The sequence below is a fragment of the Galleria mellonella genome, unplaced genomic scaffold, assembly GCF_026898425.1.
Source record: "Galleria mellonella isolate WM207_F2 unplaced genomic scaffold, CSIRO_AGI_GalMel_v1 utg63, whole genome shotgun sequence".
NCBI classification, from domain to species: Eukaryota; Metazoa; Arthropoda; class Insecta; order Lepidoptera; family Pyralidae; genus Galleria; species Galleria mellonella.
The window spans coordinates 5,845,552-5,859,881 of record NW_026442130.1 but is presented as its reverse complement, the minus strand read 5'-3'; the positions used below and the strand labels follow the sequence as shown (position 1 = coordinate 5,859,881).

Here is a 14,330-nt window from a genome sequence, read left to right as displayed (position 1 = left end):
TTAATGTCTTATTATTTTTGAGTAGGTACTCCTATTTTCCCGTGGGATTTCTTTATACAAGTTATAATGATAAACAAGTTGAAGGTCTGCCTGATGGCAAATAATAACATAAATATCACCATGGAGATCATATAATACTATGACGCCCATGATATATCTCATACATTTATATATTCCCGAGGACTATTGCGTTTTGGAATATGAGAATTTAACATCATAAGTACTTTTAGAAATATTGGTCTATACTGTGCATTGTCTGTATATTTATGACAGTAATTACAATATTGCGGTAACCAACATTTGTGTTTTTATCACTTTTTTTAGTCATAAAAATATTAAGTATTTTCCTGAAAACAATTGGGAAAAAACTCCAGAATTTTTACCTTCTTAACAAAGTACATTATTGTGCTTATCAGTTTGCAACTCGTTGGGTCTTAGATGTTATCGTATTATACTTATAAATGAGAAAGTTTGTATGGGTGGCTGGATGGATGTTTGTTACTTTTTGACGCAAAAATTATCAATTGAACGGATTTGAATGGAATTTGGTATATGGGTAGGTTATATCCCAACTTAGCATATAAGTAGGATACTTCATTTACTTATTAATTCACGTGGGCAAAGATATGGGACAGAGCTAATATGCAATATGTACCTATAACAGAAACTGGGGAAATTACAGGTGTGCATACTTTGTTTTGTGTGCGTGTGTGTGTGTGAGGGGAGAGGGAATAAATTGTTAGAAATAGTGTCTAAGAGCCCCATTGCTAGCAATATACTATATAAGGTCGACCTTCACGCGGTTCTCCTTGGAAATTATCGCGATTAATTCTTGTGAAATTCGTTTCGATGGGCTGACTGACCATCCTCACCTATCATCTATCACTGGTGCCCCAAAAGCGTATATCGATAGCGCAGACGAGGTTACTATACTATTATCATCCATAAAAAAATCTTTGTTTTGTGTCATTGATGATTGCGAATTGATGGTAAGTGTTTGTATTAATAGACCTTCACCTTTGTCAGAGGAACAGTAAATTGTCACAACATGATTCCACTAAATGTCATAATCATCAATATGATATATTACAGCAGATATCAACATCATCATCATAAATATTAATATCAGTTAATAAATAAATGGCTGAAATGATGGATACAACATTTTTCTGGACATAATTAGATTGTGTGGCACAAAAAAACCGACTTCATTTGTGATAAAATTAGTTGTCTTGTACTAAAAACTAAATCGATTTTGATAAAATTTCTATGGTGCCAATCTGTAAGTTTATCTTATCAGATAGAAAAAAGCAAATCAGTTTAGAACCGACGGAGTTATGAGGCATAAAAATACAACCGAGTTGAGAAACTTCTTCTTTTTGAAGTTGGTTGAGAATATTTTTTTTTTATGGGTGAAAATGGTATGGTTACCATACCATGCCCTGCCTGCACTAACAGTATACGCTTGCGGAGCGCCAGTGAAGGGTGATAGATGAGAATGAAAACAGGCTAGTTAGCCCATTATGATGAATTCATCAGGTACCAACCATACCATAATAGTTTCCAGGGAGAACCTCGAGGAGGTCGACCTGGTTGCTAGCAATGGGATTCTCAGTCTCCATTACTAACAATCCTTTTTCCCCCGTTGAGAATAAATTGTCAACTGCAAGATATGAACCCCTCCCGCGCTAAAGAACGCTCCCGAGCATTACAGTAGTATGGTCACCCTACTGCTTCCAAGTTCAAGGTGTGTTCCCGTTGACTCAGCTGAGTGTGGGCAGCTGAAAATTCTATTTAAAACATACTGGTGTAACGTAGTGATCCATAGTGTTTGGATCAGAGCAGCGCGCGCCTGCAACGAATCACTACCTACCGCAAAGGTAACGATATACCTAATTATTATGTATTCTAATCAATCAGATGGATAAATAGTTCGTTTTCTAATAATAGCAGTGTTTGCTTTAATAATCAAGTGTTTCTTATATACATTATTGTGACAATTGATTGAAAAGTTTTATATATAATTTAGGTGTCTGTTTTTGTATCTTTCGATTGTAATTCGCACTACTTTAACTAATTGTAAACATGTGAATTTATGTGTGATATATATTTTTTCGAAATGATTTACCTAAAATTATAAATAAAAAAAATTTAAAGGTAAGAATACTAATCCATATTTCCGACAGACCTGCCTGTCTTTAAGAGTGGTAATGCATACCGTGCACTGCATGCTCATGGTGCAATAGGAAGTACGTTCCATAATATTGAAGGTATCATTAAACATTTGTGTGTGTTTATGTCTATCACAGAGTTGATGATACCTGCCATTACTCATTGCAGTACATAGTGTGACATGTAATAATGTCAATTGTAGAAGGAGTTTTTATTTTAAATAGAATATTAACACAATATATACATATATTTTATGTAGAGTAAAGCATAACATTATTTTGAAAACCGTTAACCATAGAGTAGATTATAATTATCTGTATTTACTTTATGCTGTTAACAAACGTTATTCCGTCGTATTTTTACTAAAAGAGACGAAAAAAGCTTCGACTGAAATCTATTATTACATCTTGCAAGAGCATTATATATTTTTAAAGTATAGGTGGATAATATGAAAACATATTTATGCTCTTTCGCAACAGATTTAGCGAAGTCAACAAACAGATCGTCTAAAATTAGCTCCTCTCAAGCGTAGATATTAAAATCGATGTCGCTTACGTTAATAGTGTGAAGAAATTGAGTTCAGTTGCATCATTGCTAAAATGGTACCCAGGTGATTCACTCGTGGAATCGTTCCAGAACAATATTTTGTATAACCATTTATTGTTTAGGAGTTGCGTTATTTAGGGTAGCAACTCACGTGCGATGCGATAGTTATGCAGCTACAAACAATGTTTTGAAATATAAATACTTAGTCACGACCATGAGCGAAAAAATATATTTAGGTAGTACGAGTTCTATAGAGGGCGTTCAGTCCAGTGTTTTTTTCCACGATTCCGACAGTATTAGATGAAAAATGAGACTTTTATGTAAGGCTGATAAGTGTGATAGTTTTAATATATTTTTTTATAAAACTATGAATGGCAAAGAAGTTGACGTTTTACCTGATGTAAAATAGTAAGCATCACCTATAGACATGAACAAAATTTCAATACAATATCTCTATTTTGGAGGCAAGGGTTTATAAGTAAGGGCTATTAACGGCTCCATTGTCTGAAATATACCAGGTCGTTCTCTAAGCACTCTTCCTAAAAACTATTGTAATTTGTTCTTGATGAATACGTCGTGATGGACCCAATTCTTCAATGGTTCTCCCAACTTCGAATAACAGTAACCCTGTCTTCGATATGCACTAGTCATTATTGCATTATTGTGTATTAAAAAAAAATATTCTTCTCTGCTTAAATGTTATAAGGTACTATGTAAAATAAAATTAGTGTAAGCGTGGCTTGCAGTGGACACAAAGCATAATATCCAAAAATATCTTCGCATTGAAATTTCGTTGTTTATCTCCACCGACTGGCTGTAGAATGGTAGACATTGTTGTTGATTTATCTGTTCTTGACGTTTCTTCTTGTTTTATGAACATTGTTCGCAGTTAATGACGTATCTCTGTACATTTTATCACCGTCGCAATATTGGCATCTAACAAATCCTCAATTTACGTTTATTATGGTATAAAAAAATTCAAGTGAAAGGAAATACTCGTAATTTTGTCTGTTATCACGATTAAAGTATGTACGAGTATAACAGACTCGGATGAAAAAATCTATAGTTTTTCTTTCCAATAATTAGTGATTGCATAGTTGCAAATAGGTTGCTTAAGTCACAATAATATTATATTATCTTAAATATATATATAAATAACCTGCATCTATATTAGGTAAATGTGGAGGTAAATAAGATAAGGTTGATTCCTTCCTTTTTACTGATACCAAAAATATATACCAAGAATCTTGGATATTTGTTAGATATTTAATAATGGAACGGATATCCTAGATGGTTGTAGGGCTGTCTTATGATTTATAGATTTTGTCGATAGTAGGTATGTTTCCATTAGGAATTTCCATAGTACATTAGTATATAATTTATGAATAGGTACATAGATATATTTAAAAAATAATGTTATATATATGTTAATTTTCAGATGTCGATAGTACCAATGATGTTCCGTGACTGGTGGGATGACTGGGACCGTCCTTCACGACTATTCGACCAGCACTTCGGCATGGGCCTCCGTAGAGACGACCTTATGTCGTACCTTTCCACCTTCCCCTCTACCTCTCTGAGGAATTCCTATTTCAGACCTTGGAGAACAAGCCTTACCCGACAGGAATCCGCATCGACTATTAACTTCACGAAGGATAAGTTTGAGGTAAGTTATTATTTTTCATTAGCTTTTACCTATGATTTCGTCCTCGTGACCAAGAATATGTTTACTGACCGGGATAAAAAATACCCTGTAACCTTCTCCGTCTCATACAGTACGTGTATGCCAAATTTCATAGTGATTGGTTTAGTCGTTATGGCGTTATAAAGTAACAAACATACAAAAACACTTTTACATTTGTAACATTAGTAAGGATTATACTGTCATAATAAGTATTCGAATCAAGAATCAATTCGATACACCTTTGGACTCTAGTGGTTTCCTATTTCAAAGATAAAAAAACAAAATTTCTTTTATAAAACAAGGCAGTTACAATCAAGCATATAGTGCGTCCGTAGACTCAATATAATGTACTAACTGATGGTAAATTGTTAGCTTATAAACATTTTCAGTACAAGAGATATCACTTGTGCTTTGGCGAAATCATGTTTTGTGCTACAGTTTCTAGTGATTAATATACGTCATATTTCATTCTTCAGCAGAAATATAAATAAAAAATACAATAAGCATAAAAAGAGAAATACTTTTCCTATGTTGGATTCAAATACGGTCTTCAAGAGTTATTATCATCAAAAGAATAAAATTCCCTTATAACTTATGCATACTCGTTTTTTATGTTTCTCATTATACTTGCTTACCTAATGTACGCAGAAAAAGCTGCGGGTTAAACTACGTATTATATATCGAAGAACAAAGTTTAATTCTAAATAATGGCTAATAAAAGTGTGGGGTGGCATTCATTTAATTATTTATTTTACACTTTATTGCAATAATACCACATGAACTAATTATATGAATTAATAATAAAAAGATTTGATTTTTTGTCTGTAATAAATAAATTAAAAAAATACTTATTAGGTTTCAGAAATTCGTTTACATGTTTTTTTTTTACTGGATGATAATGAAATGATGACCCCGTCTGCGTTATCGGTATATATTGGTGGGGCACCAGTGAGGGATGTTTGGTAAAGATGAAAACGCATGTCAGTTAGCCCATCGTGACAAATTTAACGGTAAATTAGTCACGATAGTTTCCAGGAGGAACCGCGTGGAGGTCGACCTGATTGATCTCTCCTCTCTAATCTCCCCATTACTAACAATCCTTTCCCCCCCTTCGTGTACATGTAGAAATTATAGTATTAGTGAGATCGTGTCGCTACTACATGATATAAAAATAAATTGTAAAAATTTATAATTCACAGGTTATCCTTGACGTACAACAGTTCGCGCCAGAAGAGATCGTGGTTAAAGCGGCGAACAACTCCATCGTAGTCGAAGGCAAGCACGAAGAGAAACAGGATGAGCACGGGTTCATTTCCAGACAGTTCACGAGACGGTACGTCCTACCTTCAGGGTACGAAGTGGCCGATCTAGTCAGCACTCTATCGTCGGATGGCGTTCTCACGATCACAGCGCCTAAACGACCACCGCCTCAAGCTGGAGAGAGGATTGTTCCTATAACCAAAACCGGGCCAGCCAAACAGCCCGAGCCTCCCAAACCTGCAGAACAACCGAGGGAACAGACTGTACCAATCGTTACATCACCCTAAGATGATAAACTATCGATGTCCCATACGATCGAATCATAAATAGCATTTATTTTATACTCGTTGTTGGCCAATAACGATAAGCCACACGATTCGAAATGAACGAAATAGGTTAAAGAGGAATGCAATAGATTTCATATCAATCATAAGTTGAAATAAATAATTATTTTCATATAAGTAAATGTGTATTTTTATTTAAATTGATCATGATACTACATTCTATGAATAATACCTAGAGAAAAAAGCGCGCGGAAACGCCAGCTGTTTAAAGGATACGAAGATGGAGAAGACAATAAATATGAATAACAGATAATAAATAATATGTATTTAGTTCTTGAGTGACGTTGTATGTGCGCCGCAATATCTAGTCTTTACCCAGTAAACGGAGAAATAACTCCAGTTAAATTGCACAAAGTTGGTGGTAGTAGGAGGCTCAGAAAATTCTTTCCACCTCGAACACTTTATACATAATTAAACTACTGAACCGATTTCGATAAAATGTATGAGACTATTCCATAAGTATATATAACCCTTCAGATAAGAAAACAATTTTCGTAATCGGTTTAGAACTGACGGAGAATGATGAGGTAACAACCTCCCAGACATCAAGAGACGTAAGAAAAGAGAGAGTGAGATCATCTCTAAAGGAACAGAGAGTACCCATACTATATGGACTAGGACCTACGTATATTATGTTAGAAAGCAATGAAGGTCTATATTTAGTAGGGTAAAGGACAAATCCTAAATAATGATTATGAATGTTTTATAAATTATATATAACAACGTATTCAATTTTGGACAGTTTCATTTATACCAATAATTCTAACACATCTCTTTCCGTAACACTTATCTTTATATTCATAAAAACTAAAATGTCATACAAACCTACAACTACCTGTATTTTAGCTATTGAAATGTTTTGTCACTTTCTGTCTTTCTGTCAAATTGAGATTTTAGGTCAAAAAAAAAAAAAGACAAATCACTTCAATAGCTAAAAAAGATTTATGAGAGGTTTGACGTTTTTATGAATAAAGGGCTTATTGTTCTGCTTTTAGTAACAGATTATAGATAATTAATAGATAATTAGTTGGTCATAGCGGTATGCGAATCCGAATTATTTTGTTATTCAAATAATTTGTTAATTTAATTTTATAATATTAGGAGATTGACAAACAATAACAATCCAGTAGGCAACTACGTTCTTTTAAAATATACATAATAATTAATTATGATAAACTGATTTTACTACTTAATTTACTTATAAATATCGAAAGTTGCAAATTTTTACTAAATACACTAAATTGGCAACACTATTAACAAAAAAAGGACATTCGAGCAATCGGGTCGACTCGGTTATGTTCGTACCGACTCGTACATGAACAGCTACTAATAAATGATTTTAGCGATTATTTAGTAGACGCGTATAGTGAATGAAATTACTAATCGGATAAAATTAGTAATCAACTGATTAGAAAATCACTCGAATAATTCAAAGAGTTGTTCAATTAAATAATTAGCAGATGTGCGTATTAGTAAATTTACGCATCGCTAGTTGATCTATGTTGGAAAGTTTTAATGTTTTCTTATCTGTCTATCTATCGTATCTATAAAATAACATGGAAGCTACTTCTCTCCATACCTTCACTGTCACAAAAATTACTGAGAAATATTTAACGAAGTATTTCTTTTGAACAGCGCTAACCACAGCCATACATTAATGTTTAGCAAATGCAAAATGCCGCAGAAGGCAATAAACGATATCCCACACAGACGGACAACAAATTATGAATAATTCTTTCACTAGTTACTAATAAATAGCTAGTGATGTACCGACATCATTATTAGTATGATCGATAGATTTGAATCAACTTACCTTCTTTATTGAAATCTTGAATGAATTACTATTATCCAATATCTCTCATTTAAACAAAAAATAATCACATTTTGAGGTTCTGAATTCGATTATATTTTTATGTTACCTCATAACTTCGTCAGTTATAATCTGTTTTGGAAAATTCTTTTTTAATCTAAAAGGATATACTTACAGATTCGTTCCTTAAAATTTTATCGAAATCGGTTCAGTGGTTTAGTTTTAAAATTAAAAGAACTGGTTTTGCTACAATTGAAATAGTTTATTTTGTTGAATATAATTCTATTCATCCATTAGCCTTTTATGACCTAAGTTATGTACATTAATAAGATAGTATACTTTGTTGTATTAGTCACGGTATTCAATTAAATCTTTAAACTAAATATGTTTTTGTAAATAAAAGAATTTCTGTATAATCTTTCTATTATACGTAGTAACTGAAATCTTTTCCGATGTTATGTAGTTACTTATTTAGTATTTTTTTTTATCTTATCTATACTTCTATAGTAATGTAGTATAAAGAGGAAAGATTTGATTGTTTGTTTGTTTATTTTAAAAATTGTTTTATCAATTTCAGCTATATTATCAGTGTAACAGACTTTAATATATTCTAAAAATTCTATCTACCCGTACGAAGCCGGGTCGCAACACTAGTTATACCTATAAACAATCATACTAATTACCCGGTTCTCAAACTAGGAGACAATATGAGAAACAATTCAATCAATATCTGGAGACACAACCTAGTACTCCCGGGGGAAAAGGGATTGTTAGTAATGGAGACTGAGAATCCCATTGCTAGCAATATACCCAACCAGGTCGACCTCCTCGCGGATCTCCCTGGAAACTATCATGGTTAATTCTTGATGAATTCATCATGATGGGCTAACTGACCTGTTTTCATTCTCATCTATCACCCTTCACTGGTGCTCCGCTAGCGTATCCTGTTAGCGCAGGCGGGGTTACCATACCATTTTCACTCATCAAAAACAAACCTAATACTCCCAAACACGAGTGATTTTCTCTAAATTGACCCGACGGACAATCAAACCCGGGACTTCGAGTACGCATAGCAACCCACCTATCTTTGCATTACGGAGGTAATCTCTTTTGACGTAACTCATTTAAAAGTACTTAAGTACTAATTATATCGTAAACATATTTACCTGTACAAATCATACGGCACAACTCTCCTGCCAAGCATGGCAACAATTGGCAACCCACCCCAACAGGGGGAGACCTATGTTCAGCGGTGGACAGTTAATGGCTGATATGGTATCATATGGCATATCTTCCTACCTTCTCGTAGCCAGTTTAGCCTTTCGATAAAAAGGCTGCTTGCAAGTAGATAGGCAGAGAGTAAATTTAATTTACATTCAACTATTGTATCTCGTATCTACCTGCATGCATGTTGGCTCTGGAGGTTTTTCCCATCACTCACAGCAAAGAGAATCTCACTTCACATCACTAAATTGTGGTAAGACACATGTAAAAATGTCAAAGTGTACATACAAACATTGTATAATTTAGCACGGCAAATTGTCCTAGAGAGCAATAAGGGAGGTGTTTGACTAATTTAATTTTCTCGCTGAGTCTCGCCGTTCAATAATATTGTTAATTTATCATTGTGCCACGGGGGCTAGGGAGGAGTGAATGCCGATGCCTTCCGAGTTTCTCGTTTAAAGTGGACTGTTTATTTTCAATTACATTTTTTTTTTATTTATTACACTCTACCTGCCGTGTTCGAAATTTAGCGCGTTTCGATAAATTGGTATATTAAAAGTATTTGATTTACATAAACAGAAAATTTCAAGACTTTGTCTTAATGTAATAAGTAACATCCTAAAATTAAGAGTACATTCCTTTTCAACCTTTAGAATAAAGACGAGGATCTTTTTGTCTATTTCATCTTTTGAGATTTTTATTAGTTGCACTTTAGAAAAATTAAAATTCCCGTGTCATGATGTTTGTTCATGTTGATCTCCGAAATCGCTCAATTTATATTAATGATATTTTATAAATGTGTACAATATGTGTTCCCAAAAAGGGTTGACGTCAGGCAGGTGGCCGGTCGTAAAAAAAAAAAACCAAATCTTTTTGTAATATGGATAAAATCATTTTACGCCGACCCCAAATGATTAGGATAAGGGTAGGAAGATGATGATTTTATAAATGTGTACTTTTTGGGATATATGATAATTGAGAAATATAACAATTAAATTTTATATAATCAAATATAATTTACTATTAATTTACATGTAATAATGTTTTAACAAAAAATAAATAAATTAATTATACCTTTTATTCTAATGTGAAAGTAAAATGCTCCTAGTAGTGTAGTGTAGGGAATTTATCGTCATTTTTTTTATACAACTTAGAATGGCAAACAAGCTGACAGCCCACCTGATGGAAAGTAGTAACCTTAACGTTAATATTTCTGATTTGATATTTGACTGTAATAAGTTTTAACGGAAATATATTTAAGTTTTTTTTTTTAAATATAAAATCGAAAGATGATTAATTGAAAAGATTGTCTTAAATAATAAGCAAAGCGCCATCTATAAAATGTTACTGTTTCTATTAGGATAATTATAGATCACTATACTCGTAGTTTTTATGATCTATAGGCACTAATAACTTGTAACGCCATCTAGAGGTAATACCCATAACTATTGATCTATAACATCATTCATTGTGTATAAAAATTGTTATGTTTGGGTTCTCAGCAGTCATAATGTTCTTTGTGTAGGATATTTAGTGGGTTTTACCTATTTATTATCCTTCTTAGATGCAAATATGAATTATTATAGAAATGAATTAAAAAATGTATTTTAGGTATTTAATCATCATTATAATCATTGATCACTGATATTGTTAAAAATATTTTTCTACTGTACTTTTTTATATTTTTCTACTGTACTTTTTTATATTTTTATTTGCAATGCTTTTGTATTAATATATTAATATTATTCAATATTATTTCTTTGATTATGTTATTTTCATTGATTAATTTATAAGAAAAGAATATAAAGATTGTTTATTCATAATTTAAAGTGTAAAAAAGATGATGTTCAATTAGATTTCTTTTTGCGTAATGTTCAGTTATCAACCTTCAAATTAATAACAACAAAGTGCAAATTAAAAGTGAAGCTAGCAAGCAATGTAGTAATGTAGTCTGGGTAATAGATCTCGTAACCATGGATCACTCAAGTCTAAACGGGCGGTGGAGTCCACTGGCCGGGGTACGCGGGTGGGAAGGGGGATGGGTTCATCAATCAGCTCGGAGCGATTACTGGCCCGATGGTCTAAGTTACGAGATTCAGTTAATAAATTTCCATAGAATTTCATAAATCTCTAAACTAATTACATATTATACATTCACGATTGAGTGCGACCCTTTAGATTACATGAATGCGAAATATTATAAACTTGATAAAAAATTCGAACCCACTAGTAAATCTATACGAATTTAGCAAAAAAAAAAATATTATGGTAAAAAAAATAATACTTGAGCTCTAATTAAAAAAAAGAGCAGGCATTTAGAAAATATTAAATGCTTTAACCAATCTTTAATAATAAATAAGTGTTGCAGTGAATCAGTGGATGTAGATGTCCTTTCTTTACGGCAGTATATGGGGAGGTTTATTTTCTAAGTGGAATACTGAATTACTGAAATGATGATGATGATAATAGAGTAACCACAGATAATAGTTACCAATTCACAAATCCTCATAGGCATTTGAACGTGAAACTGTGGAGTCTGATACGGTACTCTGTTTTTAAGAACTCTGCATCACATAATTTAAATCACAATAAAAAAAAATTATTTAACCCTCAAGCTGAACACCTTGAAACCTTGTCTGAACAGATCTTCATAAATTGTAGTTAAGATACGGTATAATTTCAATCACGTCAGCTTTCAAATAAAAAAAAACGAATCATAATCGGTCTATTTGTTTAGAAGCTACAATGCTACCGACCGACACACAGACACGCCAAACTTATAACATCCTCTTTGTTAATAAAAGATTAAAAACAAAGAAATTAATTGAAATCAAATTAGTAACGTGAAACATTGCCTTGATTAGAATATTTGTGCGTGCTGAACTTTAGCTAAAATCACTGCATAACCTTTAGCTGTTAGTTTTATTTTTGCCAAGTCTCTTGTAACTTGTAACACGAGACTAAAGCGCTTACACTGTTCGACAACCGATTGATCTGCCGTCCGTATTAATTGTTGTTGTCTGAACCTATACCTATCTGTATGCTATGCCAACTGTGTATAGAACAATTGTTTAAATTGTTCACTCTGTTGCACGATCACTTTAAAATATTTCAAATGTTTGTTCACTTGAACAATTTGTTCAGGTAGCACATTATAGACCATTTGTAGTTGATATTATTAATTATATATGCAGTAACTAATCTGGAATCCAATTATGTTGATACAAATTTTTACACACGACTTTGTGTAAGATATGTTGATTCATCGGGATAAAACGTAGACTATGTCCTTTTTCATCCTAAAAGTACGTATGTAAGTATAGATCTTGAGTAACGCCGTGAAATCCCGTTATAGAATGGGCCATCCCTTTCTTTCCCGTGGGTGTCGTAAGAGTAAGACGATTTAGGGAATTAAATGGTCGAGCAGCGACCCTTTTTAAACTACATTTAAATTGCGATTGCCAATCCGACCTTGGCAACTAATACCAAAACCCCTCAATAGAGGAAGACTAGCAATGGATAGATAATGGCTGATATGATGATGATAAAGTATACCTAATACTACAGATTGGGTACCGCAAGATAGTAAGAAACTAGCATAGCATAACTACAATTAGTAATGTACCTACCTACTAAGTACAATAGAATATGAAAAGTTTTGCTCAATCTTGATAGAATTATTTTCTACTGTTCTCTTTTGAAGGACTCTGTATAGTATTCAAATGTACTTTTATATTTATATAATCTGTTATTTGTATAATATCGGATGTAAATTATATTGAAGTGAACATAGGATTATATAACTCTACAAGTTCAGTGTATTTTGCCTGCAGAAGCATAACAATAGAGTGGCAGTGTGGACAAAATGCCACAGGCCTCTGACCCAAGGTGGCAAGGTGGTGGAGCAATTTTGTAAAAAAAGAAATGTATTTAATCAATTTAAAAATAAGAATGTTAACTTAAGAGTATACACGAATTATATAAATAAATTATCAAGATTTCAATTCAAGAAGATATTTTTAAGTAAAACAAAAAATAAATACATTAATTGTATTAATGTATTTATTTTTTCTACAATATCGAGTTTTATTAGATAAAGGGAGAAAGGGAGGGTCCATCCTATTGATAAGATTGTAATTAACATTAAATTACTCGTATTTTTCCGCTGAATAAGTTTGTATTTTGATAAGAAGGATAAAATAATAAAGTACCTACTTTAATTAATTAAAGTCCTGATAAGTTATGATGCTAGCAAAGGGCCGTTAAACCCCATTCCTAACAATTCCTTTTTCCCCCAGATAGGTGAAGTTGGAGTAATGTTAAATGTTTGGAACAGAAAACGTTATCAGAGAATAATAATTATAAGAGTGGGGGGGAAAGGATTGTTAGTAATGGGGAGATTAGTCCCCATTTCTATCGATATGCCCTATCAGGTCGACCTCCATGTGGTTCCCCCTGGCAATCATCGTGACTTATTTGTCGTTGAATTTGTCACGATGGGCTAACTGATTTGCTTTCATCCTCACCTATCATCTATCACTGGTGCCCTGCTGGTGTATATCAATAGCGCAGACGGGGTTACCATTCCATTATAATCTATAAAAAAAACCGTTTCAGCCACAGTAGGCAGGTATAAATTTTAAACTCCATTATTAATACTCGTAGTCCCTTTCTCCTAGAAGTAATTCTTGTTAACTCAATAAAACATACTTAATGGGGCAATTTAGAAAAAGATTTTTGGGCTATCAGACAATAGAGTGTAAGTGCGGCCAGGAAAGAATGGAGGAGAAATTTCTTAGCACTGGGGTCTGCTAGTCCTTATTACTTGTAATATTCATACCTGTATTTTGTCAGGTAGACCAGCACACAGTCATTCCTGGTAACCATAGTAATTAATTCGTGGATCTTGATGATTATGTCACGATATCTACGGTAACTGATCGAAATTTTCCTATTATTTCTCACTAGTACCCATTGGCGTATTTAGAGGGGGGGGGGGGGGTCCATGTCCATTGTAGAAATATTCAGTGCTTGCCCCAGGATATGAGTGAAGCTCTGCAAAACATGTCTGAGAGAGGATATTGAGCCTTTTATAATGGGTCCGGCTTTCCCTGGAAAATAAACTTAAATGCCCTAATGCTAGTACCTTGCCAGTGTATATCAGTAGCTTAGTAAATTCATAGTTCATACATTAAGATAATACAAATACATAAATAGAAAAAACCAGTAATTTTGATTTTAAAAACTACTGAACCGATTTTGATAAAAAATTTATGGAACTACATTTAAG

General features: G+C 33.0%; 1 protein-coding gene across 1 annotated transcript; it reads left to right on the top strand.

Moving 5' to 3' along the window:
* Positions 1-1,757: 1,757 nt before the first annotated feature.
* Positions 1,758-6,128, top strand: LOC113522003 (protein lethal(2)essential for life). The gene is made up of 3 exons (XM_026907715.3): positions 1,758-1,880; positions 4,157-4,384; positions 5,602-6,128. Exons 2-3 carry the CDS (start codon positions 4,157-4,159, stop codon positions 5,947-5,949), a joined length of 576 nt encoding a protein of 191 aa, XP_026763516.1. The 5' UTR covers positions 1,758-1,880; the 3' UTR covers positions 5,950-6,128.
* Positions 6,129-14,330: the final 8,202 nt, after the last annotated feature.